We start from the raw sequence: 17828 nt of genomic DNA, 5'->3' as shown, positions 1-17828 counted from the left end.
ATAATATAATTCAATAATTCATATATTCAAAATCCTTCAAATTCAAAATTATAATCCAAAAAATTTAAAATTCTAAAAAGAAAAAATCTAGAATTTCAAATCATACCCAGATTTAAAATTTAAAAAATATCAAAGAATTTAAGAATTCAAGAATTAAAGCATTTATGAATTTAAGAATTTAAGAGAATTTAAGAATTTAAGAATTTAAGAATTTAAGAATTTAAGAAGTTAAGAATTTAAGAATTTAAGAATTTAAGAATGTAAGAATGTAAGAATTTAAGAATTTAAGAATTTAAGAATTTAAGAATTTAAGAATTTAAGAATTTAAGAATTTAAGAATTTAAGAATTTAAGAATTTAAGAATTTAAGAATTTAAGAATTTAAGAATTTAAGAATTTAAGAATTTAAGAATTTAATAATTTAATAATTTAAGAATTTAAGAATTTAAGAATTTAAGAATTTAAGAATTTAAGAATTTAAGAATTTAAGAATTTAAGAATTTAAGAATTTAAGAATTTAAGAATTTAAGAATTTAAGAATTTAAGAATTTAAGAATTTAAGAATTTAAGAATTTAAGAATTTAAGAATTTAAGAATTTAAGAATTTAAGAATTTAAGAATTTAAGAATTTAAGAATTTAAGAATTTAAGAATTTAAGAATTTAAGAATTTAAGAATTTAAGAATTTAAGAATTTAAGAATTTAAGAATTTAAGAATTTAAGAATTTAAGAATTTAAGAATTTAAGAATTTAAGAATTTAAGAATTTAAGAATTTAAGAATTTAAGAATTTAAGAATTTAAGAATTTAAGAATTTAAGAATTTAAGAATTTAAGAATTTAAGAATTTAAGAATTTAAGAATTTAAGAATTTAAGAATTTAAGAATTTAAGAATTTAAGAATTTAAGAATTTAAGAATTTAAGAATTTAAGAATTTAAGAATTTAAGAATTTAAGAATTTAAGAATTTAAGAATTTAAGAATTTAAGAATTTAAGAATTTAAGAATTTAAGAATTTAAGAATTTAAGAATTTAAGAATTTAAGAATTTAAGAATTTAAGAATTTAAGAATTTAAGAATTTAAGAATTTAAGAATTTAAGAATTTAAGAATTTAAGAATTTAAGAATTTAAGAATTTAAGAATTTAAGAATTTAAGAATTTAAGAATTTAAGAATTTAAGAATTTAAGAATTTAAGAATTTAAGAATTTAAGAATTTAAGAATTTAAGAATTTAAGAATTTAAGAATTTAAGAATTTAAGAATTTAAGAATTTAAGAATTTAAGAATTTAAGAATTTAAGAATTTAAGAATTTAAGAATTTAAGAATTTAAGAATTTAAGAATTTAAGAATTTAAGAATTTAAGAATTTAAGAATTTAAGAATTTAAGAATTTAAGAATTTAAGAATTTAAGAATTTAAGAATTTAAGAATTTAAGAATTTAAGAATTTAAGAATTTAAGAATTTAAGAATTTAAGAATTTAAGAATTTAAGAATTTAAGAATTTAAGAATTTAAGAATTTAAGAATTTAAGAATTTAAGAATTTAAGAATTTAAGAATTTAAGAATTTAAGAATTTAAGAATTTAAGAATTTAAGAATTTAAGAATTTAAGAATTTAAGAATTTAAGAATTTAAGAATTTAAGAATTTAAGAATTTAAGAATTTAAGAATTTAAGAATTTAAGAATTTAAGAATTTAAGAATTTAAGAATTTAAGAATTTAAGAATTTAAGAATTTAAGAATTTAAGAATTTAAGAATTTAAGAATTTAAGAATTTAAGAATTTAAGAATTTAAGAATTTAAGAATTTAAGAATTTAAGAATTTAAGAATTTAAGAATTTAAGAATTTAAGAATTTAAGAATTTAAGAATTTAAGAATTTAAGAATTTAAGAATTTAAGAATTTAAGAATTTAAGAATTTAAGAATTTAAGAATTTAAGAATTTAAGAATTTAAGAATTTAAGAATTTAAGAATTTAAGAATTTGAGAATTTAAGAATTTCAGAATTTCAGAATTTCAGAATTTAAGAATTCAGGAATTTAAGAATTAAATAATCTAAGTTAGACTGTAATCCATATTCATACAGACTGCAGTCCCGATTGACCCAGTTGATGGTGCAAAACATGATTTATCGAAAACTTTCAATAAAATTTACTTTGACCAGATTCCATTTATTAAATAGTTTAATGTGACATAATGGCGTTACCTTTCAAGAAACAAATAATAATGTTTTGAAAAACGAGGATTATTTTTTTTAATATTCAGGCAACTACAAGGCGGTTGTAAATATGTTTCAAATTTAGTGCATGTAAAGTATGGAATGCTAAAAAGATAATTTTTATTATTAAACTTTTTTTGCAAAAAATGCTTTAAATGCAATAGCAAGATTATGAATATAAAAAAAAATCATGTTGTTTTCATGTAATTTAAAAATATACTCAAATTAATTTAAAAAAATACAATAAACTTTATGACTCATTATTTTCTGTATGATTCAGTTCAACTTTTATTAAATTTTTAAAGTATTTTAGATTTTATTTTACCTGTGTTCTCCTTCATTTTAAAATCATTTTTGAGAAGAATGGGAAATGCTGGAAATTATGTTATAACTTTATTAGAACGAAATGCTATACATTATATTTGTTAGGTCCTTGTCGGTACTGAAACCTGGTTAGCAATGAGTATGCTTTTGTAAATGCAGTTTTCTTAATTCAAGAAAAACCTAAAACTACAGAGGATCTTGTGTGTAAATGTTAGTGGGAGGGAGCCAATTACCCGCGGCGTACTGGGGGTTAGTAATAAGAGAAAATATTCTAGCATAAATGGATCTAAGATCGTTAAAAAATATAAGCTTGATCCATTTCTAAATGTTTCAAAAGTTAAACTAGATTTAATCAATGAAAAGTTTTTAAATAATGATATAATTGCAATAACTTAACTATTCAATAATATCATTTTGAGAAAGAATCTGTTTTATCTGAAAATCTGTACAAATCAGTACGGTAACCCAAATATCTGTCATCTGTACGTACAGATTCTGTTCTCAAATCTTTGCTGAAAATCTGTACCATGACAGATAAATCTGTACATGTGGCAACGCTGCCTCCGCTCGTTCGTTTGCGCGCGCTTCGGCTCGCGCCGTTTTCGTCGTTGCGTCGTTTCACGCTGTCACGTTGGCAGCGCTGTCGCTAACAGCGACGCAGGGCTGGACTCGCACACACTGAGTGCAGTTGCGCAAATCTTGACAAAACATTCGGCGTCGTGCCGAACAATGATATTTAAGTCTATTTCCGGGTTAACCCACGGCTTCATAACGACTGTCATCCACATACAAGGCGAGTGAAGTCAAAATCGAACCAAGATCCAACCAATAACCTTCGGGAAGTCACATGTTTTGGCATTTCTTACAAGTGTCGTTACAAAGTGTGTACAAAAAACACGTACGCGACTTCCGGTGGGATAATTTGGAAAAATAATAATTGCATGTATTTCATTCGACCTTTTCAAAAACCACACGTAAACAATATTGGAAGCGCCTCCGGCGGTGACTTCAGTAAACTGCATGCGTGTCTGATCCTTGGTTTAACCTCACTAATTTGGGTTTACGTACACATCCGAGGGGATTCCGAGTCTGAATTGGAAAGAAGCAGCCCAGGTTGTCCGAGCAGTAAAATTAAGTACACATAAAAAAAACGGGTTTATATAGTATGATAAATTAGCCCTCCATAAAATCTATATCGAAAACCATGCGACTCCATAAATTTGATATCTTTAGAACTATTCCGTTTTTCTTTCGTCAGTAAGGGCGACTATGCGTTAAAAAACGATACACCTTTCATAAATTCTTAATTACAAAGACATTTATAATGAAATTAAACATTCTTTACAAAGAAATATTTTAAGAAGTTCATCAGAATCAGAGTCTAGAACATTTCTCAAAAACCCACATTCCCGAAAATACATTTCCCCGAATGGAATGGAAGTGGACTTCCCCGTAAAGACACATCCCCGTAATTTACCCGAAAACCATTTCCCCGAATAACACATTTTCATCCGGCAAAATTGAAATTAGGGATTGTGACGTTCGGGAAAATTGAATTTTCGGGGAAATAAACATGCGGGATTATGTCTATACGGGAAAACGACAATTTGGTAAAATGGCCATTCAGGTAAATGACATTCGGGAGTATGGAATTTTCGGGAAAATTATATTCGTGGAAATGGGATTGATTCGGGAAAGTGGGATTCGGGGATAAGAGATAAATCCGTTTCAGCGTGGAATGTACATTCCACGTCTCATGAAATGAAGTGTACTATTTTAGTGTTTTCAATAGTTTTTATTATTATTTTTTTTGTTTTTCTTTCGTGTGTGTAACGACAACGATACAACAACGCAACACAGTTATGACACTTTGACTGTTAATTTAAGTATTTTTTAAATATAGTGTAACGCACCAATGCCGTTTTGATTTCTTTTTTCGTAAAGTTCTAAAACAACCTGAGCCTTTTTCGTGTTCAATTGTGAGTTTTTTGCAAAACTTTTTGATTTGTGTGCTTCTACAGCTTTGTTCTCTATCCTTGGAGTTAAATAGTTTAAAAGTATAATAATTTACATTGCATAGTTTAAAACTTGTGTGATTGTGATTATTTCGTTTCCAATACTGATTAATTAACACATTAATTCTGGTAATCTTTCCTCGCGTCCTCCTCACTTTCTAGTACTCTATACAAGCGAAAATAATTTACAAAAGTAGTGGATGTTGTGATTTTTTGCCTTGCTTTTATTTGTATTTATGCTAAGCGTCTACGCGATCCAGAAGAGCCATTAAAACTTAAAACTAGTTGACTGTTTTTCCAAGTTGTTTTCTGTGCTTTCTTTTTTGGACATTCTTAACTTTACAATAGTAGCTTCGCGAGTGCGGCCACCGCCAGCACGGCAAAGGAAGTGAGTACCGACGCTGCGGCGGATTTGGTTTTGGGCGGAACGGTGGTCGTGGATGGCCGCAGGATGTCGCCCAGGTTGGTGATGATGTCCGGCAGCGGTTTGATCTTCGTATCACAGGCTGTGTTTTCGATGGCGTCTTTGACGGTCGCCGTCAGTATTCGGAAGTTGACGTCCTTGGGATCGAGGCTGGAGTACATGTACTGGTGGAGCCGGTCGGACAACACCCACAGGTTGCTTTCGTCATCGACCTTTACGTCGTTCGGGAACACCATGTCAGTGACGCTCATGTAGACTCGTCCGAGGGACTTGATGGTGTACGCCCGGTTCGAGGTCTTCCAGCAGGTCACGGCGTTCAGGTTGGGCAAGGCGTAGAAGATGACACCCGTCTTCTGGTCAAGGAAGGCAACGCCAGCCTGACCGTTGGGACCACGTGATCCCAACACTTTGAACTCGCGGTAGATCTTGTCGGATGTTGCTAGCGTTTGATTTCGCAAAATCCTCGTCGAAACGGAGAACTCGTTGGTCGAGCTCAACGGGTGGAAGTACAGCGTGGCAAAGCCGTCACTCTGCGGTCGTGACAGTGCGATTCCAAACAGTCCATCGTCCCACTGGAACGAAATCCCGGTGATGGTGTAGTTTCCGGCCAGCGGATCCGGATGGAAGAAGTGATGCTGGACGCGCCACGATTCTTGCAACTTCCACGAGTACACCACAAGGCCGGGAGCGCCCAAATCGGCAGCGTACGCGAAGGTATCGTCACAGTCCGTGTCCTCGACGGCGATGTTTGCGTAAAACGAACTCTCTTTGATGTGGTCCGCGGGGAACTTGAACCGCCGCAGCAGGTTGTCGTTGTGCAGGTCGTACACCAGCAGCGACGTTGGCGCGAGTACCTTTGTTTCGCCGAGCAGGTCCGACACGCCGGTGTCCAGGACCCATAGCCGGCCGCACCGATCGGCTCGTATCCGGAACGGGGACACGATCTCCGGCGCTTCCTCGTCACCCATTTGCCGGTGGGCGTTCCAGCTGGGATAGGGTCGCAGCTTGGGCGATTGGGTCGTGGTGTCTGAAATGAGGAAATTGGAATAGTTTATTAGTTTATTGGTACCGTCAATAAGGGAGAACAAAATTACAGTGTGATAAGGGAGAGTAGTTTTGAGTGCATAGCTTCAATTTGAAACCCGCTGTTTCATGTTCGCATAATAAATCCATCTCATATAATCTTATCAATTTGATCTCATACTCAAACTATCACTGTTCTTCTTTTCGTCCTGAGATTCTCGGCACTGAGAAACCAAGTGCCTCCATTGAATTTCTCTTTCTGAAAACAAATCCATGGAGGCGCCTGGCTTCTCACAATGGAACTATTTAATTTGAATCCGAAATTGGTTGTGACATTATATGTTGTCTTGGCTGGAAATAAAGTTAAATATAGTTTTGGCGAATGGAGAATGTTCAGTTCTACAAAACATAACTTTCAAAATGCCGAGTTGTTTTATTAGCACGATCCGCGACGAAAAAAAATGCTCGGTAGATCTTTGTAGAACAAAATGGGGAGTTTGGGTGATTTTCTGTGCTTTGCAAGGAAAAAATTCAATGCGAAAAAATGACAACGAGAAGAGATTTTATGAACACTGGAACGCCCAACGCATGTCCAACTTACACGGACGCCCATGCCTCCCAAAAAAGTTGAAACGGCCACTTCAACTCATTTTTCCAGTGATTTGTTAGGATGTCTAGATGATCCTAGAACTTTGAAGGTTTCAGTTGGTCAAATCTGTATTTTTTGCGATCAAAAACATCGTTCCAACTTTTTTTTAAGCAACTGCCTCCGCGGAATTTTTGGCGATTTTTTTTACACGCGAAAAAAAAGTTGGAGAGATGTTTTTGATCGCAAAAAATTGTTAAGCAAATGAAATTCAAGAGACCATCGAGGAATAGATCGTCGAGCTTGGAAGAAAATTGAAACAAGGAAAGCATCGGAATAAGCTGTTTGATGGGATTGAAGAAATTAAGAAATTGAGATCGAGAAGATCATCAACCAGAAAATCGACTGTAAAAAAGGGTCATTTAGTTCTTCAAAAAGTTTTCCGTGATTCTTTTTTGCGAACCAGATCATGTTCTAAGAACAAAACTCACATCATTCCTTTATATGCTTTGATCAACACTTGGGATATCTTGATGATATTCGAAGGTTGTTAAAGCTGGGTCTGGACTGTAACCCTTTCAACAATAAAATCTAACCTATTAACGGATTTAGAGGTAGGCATCGCTTGCAAACAAGGTTTTATTCGAGCTGGGTAAAAACTACTTTTCATCTTTCATTAGGAAGCAGGAATCAGTGCTATATTTTTACAGTCCACTTGATTGTTTTACCTGATAGTTTAGTCAACGCTAGAAAATAAATCCATCTATCGTTAGACTAAACCGGCCTGACACTTAACCTTTCAGACTGGTCAACCGGTCTTCGTTGGACAAACCGGTTGATTGATTGATTGACTATTTGGTGCTGAATATTACAAAAGGTGTGCGGCCCGGTTGTTTTTGTGTGCCGCCTGTTCTCAAGGCTTTCCCATTCCGGAACTTGTTTAGAATTTTGGGTTCCGAGTTGAAGTGGTATTTCTTTCAATTCCCGAGACAGATTCATTTGTTTTGGTGCATTTTTTAATGGCATAATCTTACAATCAAGCGGTTGAGAATGTTAAATTTGTTATTGTGAAACTATCGGTATGCTCCTTTAGGTAGACTGCACATGTGTTTTGTTTCCGTTTTTTGATTATTTGAGCTATTTTACTGATTAAATTGTTGAAACAGTTAATATTTTGACAGATAGATGCTTGTGTGCTCTCTTGTACCATATTTGCTTCACAAGCATCGAAACAAATACATTAAAAAAAAAATAAAAAACGGTTCTATACGAAATCGGTTATTTTGTGTCTTTTATTTTTTTGTTTTTTTTTTTGTTTTTTTTTTATTCGGCTTAAACTTTTTGAGAGCCTTTTCTAAGACCAACGAAACCATTTTGTGTTTTTGGTTTACCCGTGCAAGGCTCCATAGAGACGTGGCGTTACATCGTGCTGCCATCTGTTTTTTAAGTGCAATAGTGGAAAAGTGCTGAGTCATCGTCTAAAAATAGACGGCGTCCTATCTCGCCCAGCAAAATGAAGTCGATAAAGTAGTCGGTTTCGATGGAGAAAAAGTGGAAAACGTGGTCTAAAAATAGCGACGCCATCCCCCAATACAATTTAGGCCGCTATCCATACAAAAATTCGGCCTCGTGGCGCGGTGGTTAGCGGCTGCGGCTGCCGCTATGGGGTGCGGGTTCGATTCTCGCCTTATCCTCCTGGCCTTCTATCGGATGGGGAAGTAAAACGTCGGTCCATTTGCGTAAAAGAGGTTTTGGGTGACTCACCACACATAACCTTCGGATGCCTAGAAATGAGCAGAAACTTGCAACAGAGCCCACAAAAGACCCGGGGGTCGTTAAAGTGGATTGCTTTGCTTTTTGCCATACAGAAATTATACGTGAGTATTCGAAAATTTGCATCTCTTGCAAAAAAAAATCTGATCAGACACCAAGGACAAAATTGCAGGTATTGGTGATACACGAGAAATTAATGATCTCTTAAATAACTTTGGAGAAAATTGCTCTTAATTTTACGAAATTGCTTTTATTTCTGCCAAAATTGGACAAATTCTGATATTTGGAGAAAATACTCTGCGAATTCTTTTTTACATTCTGATTAAATCGATAAAGTCTGTAAATGTGGAATATTAATCGGGCAAAAGGATTTTTTAATTTCCAAAATCTCGTAGACTATTTATTATATTTTGTTAAAATTTTACAAGCTAAGCAATTTCAAATGCTCAAATTATATTCGGTGATACTTCGGTAATTAGTATATTCGGGTAATACTTTAATTTAAGATCAGGAACATCATTGTACACAGTGAAAAGTTTTTTTTTACTTTGTTAAGAAAATCATTAACTTTTGAAATTTCTAAGAAAACTAGGTAACTGAAAAATATGAGTTTGAAAACATTTAAGTGGTGTTCAAATATGGGCTCCAAAGTTTTGTATTATTTAGTGTCTTTCAATATATTTATATTGATGAGAAATTGCAATATTCCCCCCTCCGACCTGCCTAAAGTACCTTTTATCCTAAAGTACTCAAAAAAAATACACCGTTGGAGCAATTTTCGAATTTCAATTCTCAAAACAAATTTGCGACTACAATTTTTGGAAATTCTATGAATTATATTTGTATAGTATACACACAAGTAGACATTTTTTTCAAAATCATTCCATCGTGGAACGGTTCATTCAAAAGACCGGAGTTTCAAAAAGAACCGTGGTTCCATGGTTCGTTTGCGCTTTTAAGTGAATCGGCTCTTTGAGCGGCTCGCTAATTTGTTGCTCACCTCTCATTCCTAAATGTATTTCTTTACAAAATATGATACCATTTCCAATATTATTGCCAAAGAAACATTGAAGGTTAGACCTCAAGTTGCTGAAATACTGCGAATAAAAGTAAAAGAAATTTGTAATGTTATAAAACGAAGCATTGGTAAAATTTTGTGATCTTTCCGAAAATTTTAAAACCAACCACAGGCGGAACGAGGAGGGGGCTGAAGGGGGGCACAGGCATTTCAAAAGGGCGTAGTATTGAATATTTACCTTTTTGGAATGCTAGTCTTGATTGCAAAATTTAATACAAATATTAGCAATACATAAAAAGTTCAAGTCAAATAAAAAATATATAAAAAAAATCATTTTTGGTTTTGGCGGATAAATGACCGATTCTTAGCACATGTTTACCAAGTAGTCATTTTTTCAAGTTGAACTTTGGATGGTTCTGATAATTTTCCATGTTTTCCAACTATTTGAACCACATATTTCTACACCAAAGTTCCTATTCTGAAAATATCTGTGAGCAGAAGTTGTAAAATATAAAACGTTACTTAATCCACTCTTAGGTGGTTGATGCCTTCCTCACATTCAGAGGGTAATGCTAGTCAGATCTCCATAATTCAGGGCACTTATGTGCTTATAACTTTTGATAGGGTTATCAGATCTTCAATCTTTTGAACTCGTTGGAAAGGTCTTTTGATCACCTATCCATCGACAGGTCGCATGATAGATCCGGACAACGTTTTCATCGAAATATATGAGATCCGGCCTCTAAAAAGTGCATAAATAACACTTAAGTGCGCATAACTTTTGATAGGGTTGTCAGATCTTCAAACTTTTGAACTCCTTGGAATACCTTTCTAAAAATGTATAACATGACAAGGTTTCTTACAAAAACCACCCTTTTTACAATCTTCCGGCCTTTTTTAGAATCGTTTTTTTAGCATAACTTTTGAAGTACTTAACCAAACTTTATAATTTTCAATAGCGACTTATGAGACCCCAAGACGGATCGAATGAGACCAATACGGCCCAGATCGGTGCAGCCAGTGCCGAGATAATCCAGTGCAATTTTTTTTATCAACATCCCACCACACACACAGACATTTGCTCAGAATGTGATTCTGAGTCGATAAGTATACATGAAGGTGGGTCTAGGAGGTCAAATTAAGAATTTCGTTTTTCGAGTGATTTTATAGCCTTTCCTCAGTAAGGTGAGGAAGGCAAAAACGATGAAAATTTTTAATGTTCCCAACTTTTTCAAATAATTGCTCAAATTAATGGATGGAATGCAGATATTTAATCATTCTAAACGGAATTTTGTAGAAAAATGACTCTTTTATAAGCCCTCTTATTGACAAAAGCGGATTCTGTAGGTATAAATTTATACAGGACTTTTTAAAAGGGGGTATATGGAAGCGTTGTCCCGTCACGAAAAATTACAATTGTTTAGTTTGCAATGGTTCGTGAAATCGGATTTGCATCATATTTTGGATTCTCTTTGTATTCGAAAAACCCTTTAAAATGCTTCTAAGAAATCGAAAATTGCTCAAAAGGAACTAGAGTTACGATTGACGCAATTTTGCGTTGTCCCGTCACGCCAATTTTTTGGTCAAGGCACGAATTCAAAAAAAGTTGCTCATTTCTCGTGTCTAGAAGCAAATCGTGTAACAGGCCAGTTTTTGATCGATCTAGACTAAATTGACCCTCCTGAATCCAAATTTGCCTATTGATTTTCATGAGTCTCAAAAAGAAGCGAGATATTTAAGATGGCGTCTAATATAGCGGCTAAATGGAAATACATAACACCATAAAGGGATTTTTAAGTTCAATCAACTAGTCAAATTTAACTAAGTTGGGGTCGCTGAACTCGCATACGGCCTCTTGAATACTTTAAAGTATTCGGGAAATGTGAAATTCAAGATGGCGACCAAGATGGCGAACCTAGAATATTGGCAATTTTTATACAGAATTGTAACAGGCAGTCAACAGGTCAAATTTAATTTATTTTGGGATGCTGAACTCGAATATAAGCCTTAGAATATTCTAAAGTATTCAGGGAATGCATATTCAATTTTCTAGCACCGCCATGTTGGCTGCCGTCTTGGATTGCACATTCCCTGAATACTTTGGAGTATTCTAGGGGTTATAAATTAGTTAAAGTTGGCTAGTCAGTAGAGATTTTCAAAATTGCTTCATTTCGTGACGTGACAACGCGAGCAAAACCCTCTTTTGCAAAATATCTGCGTTGTCCCGTCACGAAAAGAAGTACCTGTCAAATCAACAAAATTTGACTAAATTAGGTGATCCAGGAAGCAAAATCTTTGTTTTTCAATTAAGAAACAACTGTAGAAAAAGTTTTTTTTTCATAAACTAACTAGGAGAGCAGAGTTCTTCACTTTTGTGTATAAAAATCAAAATGATCCAATTGTACGATGTTGTCCCGTCACGCTACATTTGTATCTCTCTTGACTCAAACTTTGTGTTTTCAAATGTTTTCTGGAGTGAACCTTATGGGAAATTTAATGTACTTTCCAAATTTGTATAAATATTGGTACTTTTTCCCACAGATTTTAAAGTTATCCACAAAAAAATTAAAACATATGCCTGCAAACGTTGTCCCGTCACGAAAGAATCGGTCAAATGTTTTTCAAACAACTATTTTGTCAATGTTTTTTTTTGCAAAATAAACCATTTTTTCGTTGCTGTGTAAAGCTGTTATCATCGTCACTTTAGCGTTCAATTGGCGTACCAATCAATGACTTGGAAATACCCGAACACACCAGAGTAGCCACCTGCTGAATGGAGCTAATACCTTTTTAACTGGCGCGAGATGAATAACGATGCAAAACGAAAAAAAAATCGGAACAAAACGAGCGCAACTGAATGAAAGAAACAATCCGAGCATAAACAAACAAATCGAGTGGGGAACGGGTAGTGTAAATGAGGTTAAAATTGAAAGGCGTGAGAATTTGATCCACTCGCGGGAGATAATGCGAATGCGGCTTAAAACCGAACACCTTCGAACATGCCAGGCTCTCAAAGCGACGACGCAGTTTTGATGGGTTGGTTGGTTAGCTGATGGGGGTTTGTGACGCTCGATTGACGCTACCACAAACGCCACTTGAACGAACGAATAATGAGTAAACGGGGAGCCAATTAATGTTCTGGTAATGAGATTAATCACTCGGCTTTGAGTTATTAATTGCTCGCAGCCTTAATCGGGTGTGTGCGGCTTCCCCATCAGGGACTCCTTCATGGTGGTAACGTGAGCTTGAGTGGACTTGCAAATTGAATTTTTGCGGTTAAGGTGGTCTTTGGACCGGAGCGATAAAATGTTACGAATTTGTTCGTTTGATACTGAAGAGGTTCCATTTTTTTGTAAACAAATGATTGATTTTTGAAACAATTGTTAAGTAACAATTTGTTGTCCAACTGACAATGATAAATAATGAAAAATATAAAACAAGCTCTTCGTGTTGAGTCACAATGTTTGCTTGGCGGATTAAGAGAAATGTTACACACTTTTGAACAAATTAACCACAAAAATTGCATCAGTACAAATCTTGACTAAGGCAAACTTCAAGAACTCTGCTGAATGTTCAGAAATAACTTCTTTTCTATTCAGAACGTTCAGCGATAGCCCACAAAAGTCCACGCTCCATACTAAAAATATTGCATTTGTATGAAAATTGTCCACGTGGTTTATGGATGATCCCATAGGGAATAATTTGGACACCTTTCAATACTTTGTGTTTATGCCATCAAATTTATCTGTTATCAATCTATGGTCGAAATTTTAAAGAGTAAACAAACAATTTCAACTTAACTAGCCATTAAGAAATAAAAATTGTTATTTTTATCAACCCAGTTCACTCTTTTTTGAAGATTTTCTTCAGTTGAATACAGTCTATTCTCTGGCTGTTGATTTTCTCGATACCCGATCAGACGGTAATAACTAAATTCATGCCATTTCAATAAAAAATACTGTTAAATAACAGAAAATTTTATGGAATATTCTTGAAAAATCCATTTTTGCATAAGAGTTCAATAACAGTTTATGTTATCATAACACAATTTGTTATCGGTCTGATATTGATTGAAAGCCAGAAAAACTTGGGAATAACATTTTTTGTTATGGAAGAATAACTCCAATTGTTATTGGGATGATCGGATTAGTTGTTAAAATAACAAAAAATAATAACAAAGATTTGTTCGAAGAATAACGTAAAATGTTATTAGTCTGTTATTAGAATAACAATCCAATAACAAAAAAATCATAACGGCGAATAACAAATCTTGTTATAAATAACATAAAATGTTATTGACCTAGTATTTTCAAATAACAAAGAATGTTATTCCCAAGTTATTTCCGTCTGCTCGGGTATCAATATTGCTCCATCTGTCAATTGTTTTATCAGTTCCTTCAAAAGCATGCTTTGATTTTTTCGCTTAATAATTTGCTACATCCCGCTATCGACGGTTTCTCTAATATTGACAAAGGAAAAGTCCACTGCACTTTTTAAATATCTTTGTTTTTTGGAAATTTGCTTTCGAAAAAAGTTGAATATTTTTTCTAAACCTGGTTTCAATTCTTCTACGGAATGAATTTGAAGTTTGTCCCATGAATCAGGCTACATGTTAAGTTTTCGCGAAAAAACTGGATTTACTCCTGATTTCTAGAACAAAGTACTGGATGTTATATACGATCGTTTGAAAGAGCACACAATTTGAACCAAACTGCATCAATAACTCTAAATCGATGAAAATGCATATGGGACATTTATGCGAACAGGGGCAGTGTATGTCTGTAACAAAAAAACTTTGTGCAAAAGCTCTGTTGATGTGTACCGTTAAATGGTATTTATTTGTTGTGTTATAACAGAAAATCGCTAGCAAATATTTTGTTTCATTGAAAAATCCAGCCCAAGTTTGTTTGCTACACTCCTCTAATATTGCAGATGACCGATTCTTCGGCTCCTTTGCAAAAAAATCCAAGTTTTTTTTCAGCGTTTTGGCTGTAGTGGCAAAATAAAAGAAGAAACCCCCCCAATGTTATTACATATTTGGAAAGATAATTGATTTTTCTATAAAGACATATCATGCAGAATGAACCATATAGTATGTACCTGTGCTTCCCCTGAAATAAAAATGTAGCGTGACGGGACAACATCGTAAAACTGGAATTTTAAAAGGCACTCTAACAAAATCGCTACAGTTTTGCCAGTTTGATTTTTAAAAACTTTTGCTCTTCTACACATTATCACACATTAAAAAACGAATCTTTTGCTTCTTGAACTGAACGAATTGGTTGAAATTTGAGTTTTTGCCAGCCGTTTCTTTTCGTGACGGGACAACGAAAGGAGCAGATTTATGAAAAAACTCCTCTCCCATTCAATGGCTTGCAGACCATATTTGGTCAATGTTTTTGGCTTTTGAGGTAAGAAAACGTATTTAAAGCACATTGCAATTATTGCATCATAATAAAAAAATGAAATCTTTCATATTAAAAATCACATTGAAAATTGAAAAAAGTGACATTTGGGTGTACCTTCGCTAAGAATCGGTCAGATATTTCTCATTTTTTTTTAAGCATTGAAAATCGAACCGATGCCATCGCGATGGCTTTAAAGATAACGGTTGAATATTACAGGATTATTGACACTTAGAAAATCTCATTACATCGATTCGAAATATTTATGAAAATGGATTGAAATTTGAAATTGTTCTATTTCATCATAATATCGACATTAATAGCAAATTATACCATTTTTAGGTAAGAAATAAATTGCTTAATTGATATAAACGAAAATATTTTTGGGATGGATGATTAAACCAGTTCATTATCTGATTCAAACTAAGGGAATGTTTTAATCAACCAAAACCTAACTAATCAATTGAGAATGTAGATTATTCAAGTGAACAAATATTTTTAAAGTCACTTCTACCATAAAAGCAAAGCTCTGCTTGAAAAATAGTAATTCGAATGATTTTCAAAATAAACAATCTGACATCATTCTCGCGTTTTCTATCCGGATCTCAGAATTTTCAATGAAAAAGGCAACTTAGCAAAAAAAACCAAAAAGTCAGTCGATAGAACTTTTTATTTCTTACCTCCTGTTAAGGCCGTTGCAAATATTTTTCAAATTTTATGTCGCCCCCCCCCCCCCTCCCGTTCAAAATCGGTTCGAAAAATCAAGAGGCAAATTTTTTTTTCATAAACTTCAAAATTTTAAACGAAATATAAGTCCAACCAACAGAAAACGATTAGAAATGCATTTTCCTGCGTTTTAAATCATATTTAGCTGGGATCGGTCCGAAATATTTTCAATTTTTGTGGAATTCCAATGTACAGCACCGCAAAAAGTTTTTTTTCGGCAAAAAAAAATCTCTTCAATTATTGGATATTTTGGAAACTAATGATTGCAAAACCGACGGACAAGTGTATAATCTATTTTAAAACACTTTTTACATTCAAATGTTGAGAACATAGCTTGTTATTTAAATTTTTATATTTTTTTTTTGATTGATTGAAAAGTTTCCAAATTTTGAATCAGATAATGAACAGGTTTAATCGGCCATTACCCAAATATTTTTGTTTGTATCAATTAAGTTCTTTATTTCTTACCTTAAAATGGTATGATATTTCACAAATGTCAATTTTACGATAAAATAAATTAATTTCAAACCAATTTGTTCTCTTTAGGATATAATGTAAACATCACCTCAAGTTTCAGCCTTTCTAGTGGGGGGTAATTTTTTGTTTTGAACGGTGAATTTACTTTGAAGAAGAATTAAATTAAACAGAAATAAAAGCCTTACGAACTAAATGTACCAATTAAATTAATCGAATATGAGAAACATGACACTTTTTGAATCTTTTCATTGATAAAGGTAGAACCTCAATTCAATATTTATTGAAAAAAATCACGAAAAGAGACAGAGCGAGAGAGAAATAGAAGTAGTTGAAAATGAAGGTAAAGAAGAAGTCACCATCATCTTCATCATCATCATCGTCTTACTAATGAGAGATTGCATCATTAGTCAACGTGTAATACCGCTTTGACAGCGGCGTCTCATGAGGTTGGCCTTAAAGCTAATGTGACGTGGGAGAATTCACCACCTGACTTAGCTAGGCCCATCGTGGGTTTACTAATGGATCAAGGGAATTTAAAGGTAATGAGTATGATGTCTACATCAACGAGTAGTACTCGATTAGTTTCAATGCAACATTAGGAATTTCTATTGTTTTTTTGAGTACTCGTGAAAGTAAGTATTTACGAGTTCAAAATGCAAGCCGTTATTACCGTTGAGATTGTTATAATTTGTATGTCTTATAATAATCTTTAAATTCAAAGCAGAACAATGGAATAACTTAAGTGAAACAACTGTCAATCGCTCAATTAAAGCAATTAAGCTACACACAATGAAAAGCCTCGTAAAAGCATCGTGATGTTTTTTTCTAGTTTACAACAATTTAATTGCCACGGTCATGATAACATTTCCACACTTTACAGTTCGTTGACTTCTGTTTTGAACACCAAAATCCTCAAACAAAACAAAACTCCGTCCGAGTTTGGTTTGGTCGGGCTTTTTGATCCAAGCTGCGACCGACCAAATCGAATTAATTCTTTCCCACGATTACGGGCGCGCGACTTAATCACTCGGCGAACCCCGCGACTTAGTACGAATTTTAACGGATTAAAGCACAGATCTGCGGGGTAGTGCAAGCGGTCGTCAATTTTGTAGCAAACTGTTTGCAATGCACCCTCCAGCACCGGTCTATGACATGGTTCAAGGCTTCGCTAATTACTTCTCCGTAGGGGTCCAGGCGCATGTGCAGCTCACGAGTTCTGCGCTACGAGTTTTCTCTGAACTTGTAGTTTGGGAGAAGATTGTTATAATGATTTGGTTTTTGCTATTTGATTTTTGAGCTTGGCTTTGGGTTATCATTGTTTTTGCATAACATGACAATTTGAATCAATTCTTACTAATATATTACCCACTTTTGATGTAATTTTAGAACATAATTTTAGAACTTATGCTTTTAAAGTTAAAATTTCAAGCCTATTGTTCAGAACCTGGGAGTTTTATGTTTGTAAAATATTATTTAATAAGAGATTTGTTTTCATTTTTTTAATGTTTTTTGGTAACTGGTTTTGGTCTGGGTATAGATTTAACGTGTGAAAACAAAAACAAATGTAAGAGAAAATGCAATCAAAAACAGTTTAACTAAATAAAGTTATTTATTGATGTTTAATAAAATATATTAAACCAATCTTCAAAAAAATAAGCAGACCTTAAGTTACAATTAACACAATTCAACGTATTGATAGACTGTTGCTATAAAATTTAATGCTGAAATATTTTTCATTAGCTCAATTAAAAATAACTGCTGTGAAAAATAAATTCTCCAACATTTTAATTGGGATTCAAGAAATTTGTATGCCGACTAGAAATTTTGATGGACTACATTTTT

At 33.5% G+C, this 17828-nt stretch overlaps 1 protein-coding gene and 1 long non-coding RNA gene across 2 annotated transcripts in view; one reads left to right on the top strand and one right to left on the bottom strand.

The window, feature by feature from the left end:
* The window catches only part of LOC128093192 (uncharacterized), a 154865-nt gene that overhangs the window by 82062 nt on the left and 54975 nt on the right, over nt 1–17828 (top strand). The gene's annotated exons all lie outside the window — the stretch shown is intronic.
* LOC120424964 (protein yellow) overlaps nt 4537–17828 on the bottom strand; it is a 51525-nt gene continuing 38233 nt past the window's right edge. Inside the window, exon 3 of the mRNA XM_039589321.2 lies at nt 4537–6005. Coding sequence (XP_039445255.1) covers nt 4894–6005 — 1112 coding nt within the window. The 3' untranslated portion in view covers nt 4537–4893. The remainder of the gene's footprint in view (nt 6006–17828) is intronic.

Source organism: Culex pipiens, chromosome 2 (genome assembly GCF_016801865.2).
Source record: "Culex pipiens pallens isolate TS chromosome 2, TS_CPP_V2, whole genome shotgun sequence".
In the NCBI taxonomy this organism is placed as follows: Eukaryota; Metazoa; Arthropoda; class Insecta; order Diptera; family Culicidae; genus Culex; species Culex pipiens.
This window is presented reverse-complemented; position numbering and strand designations above follow the sequence as displayed.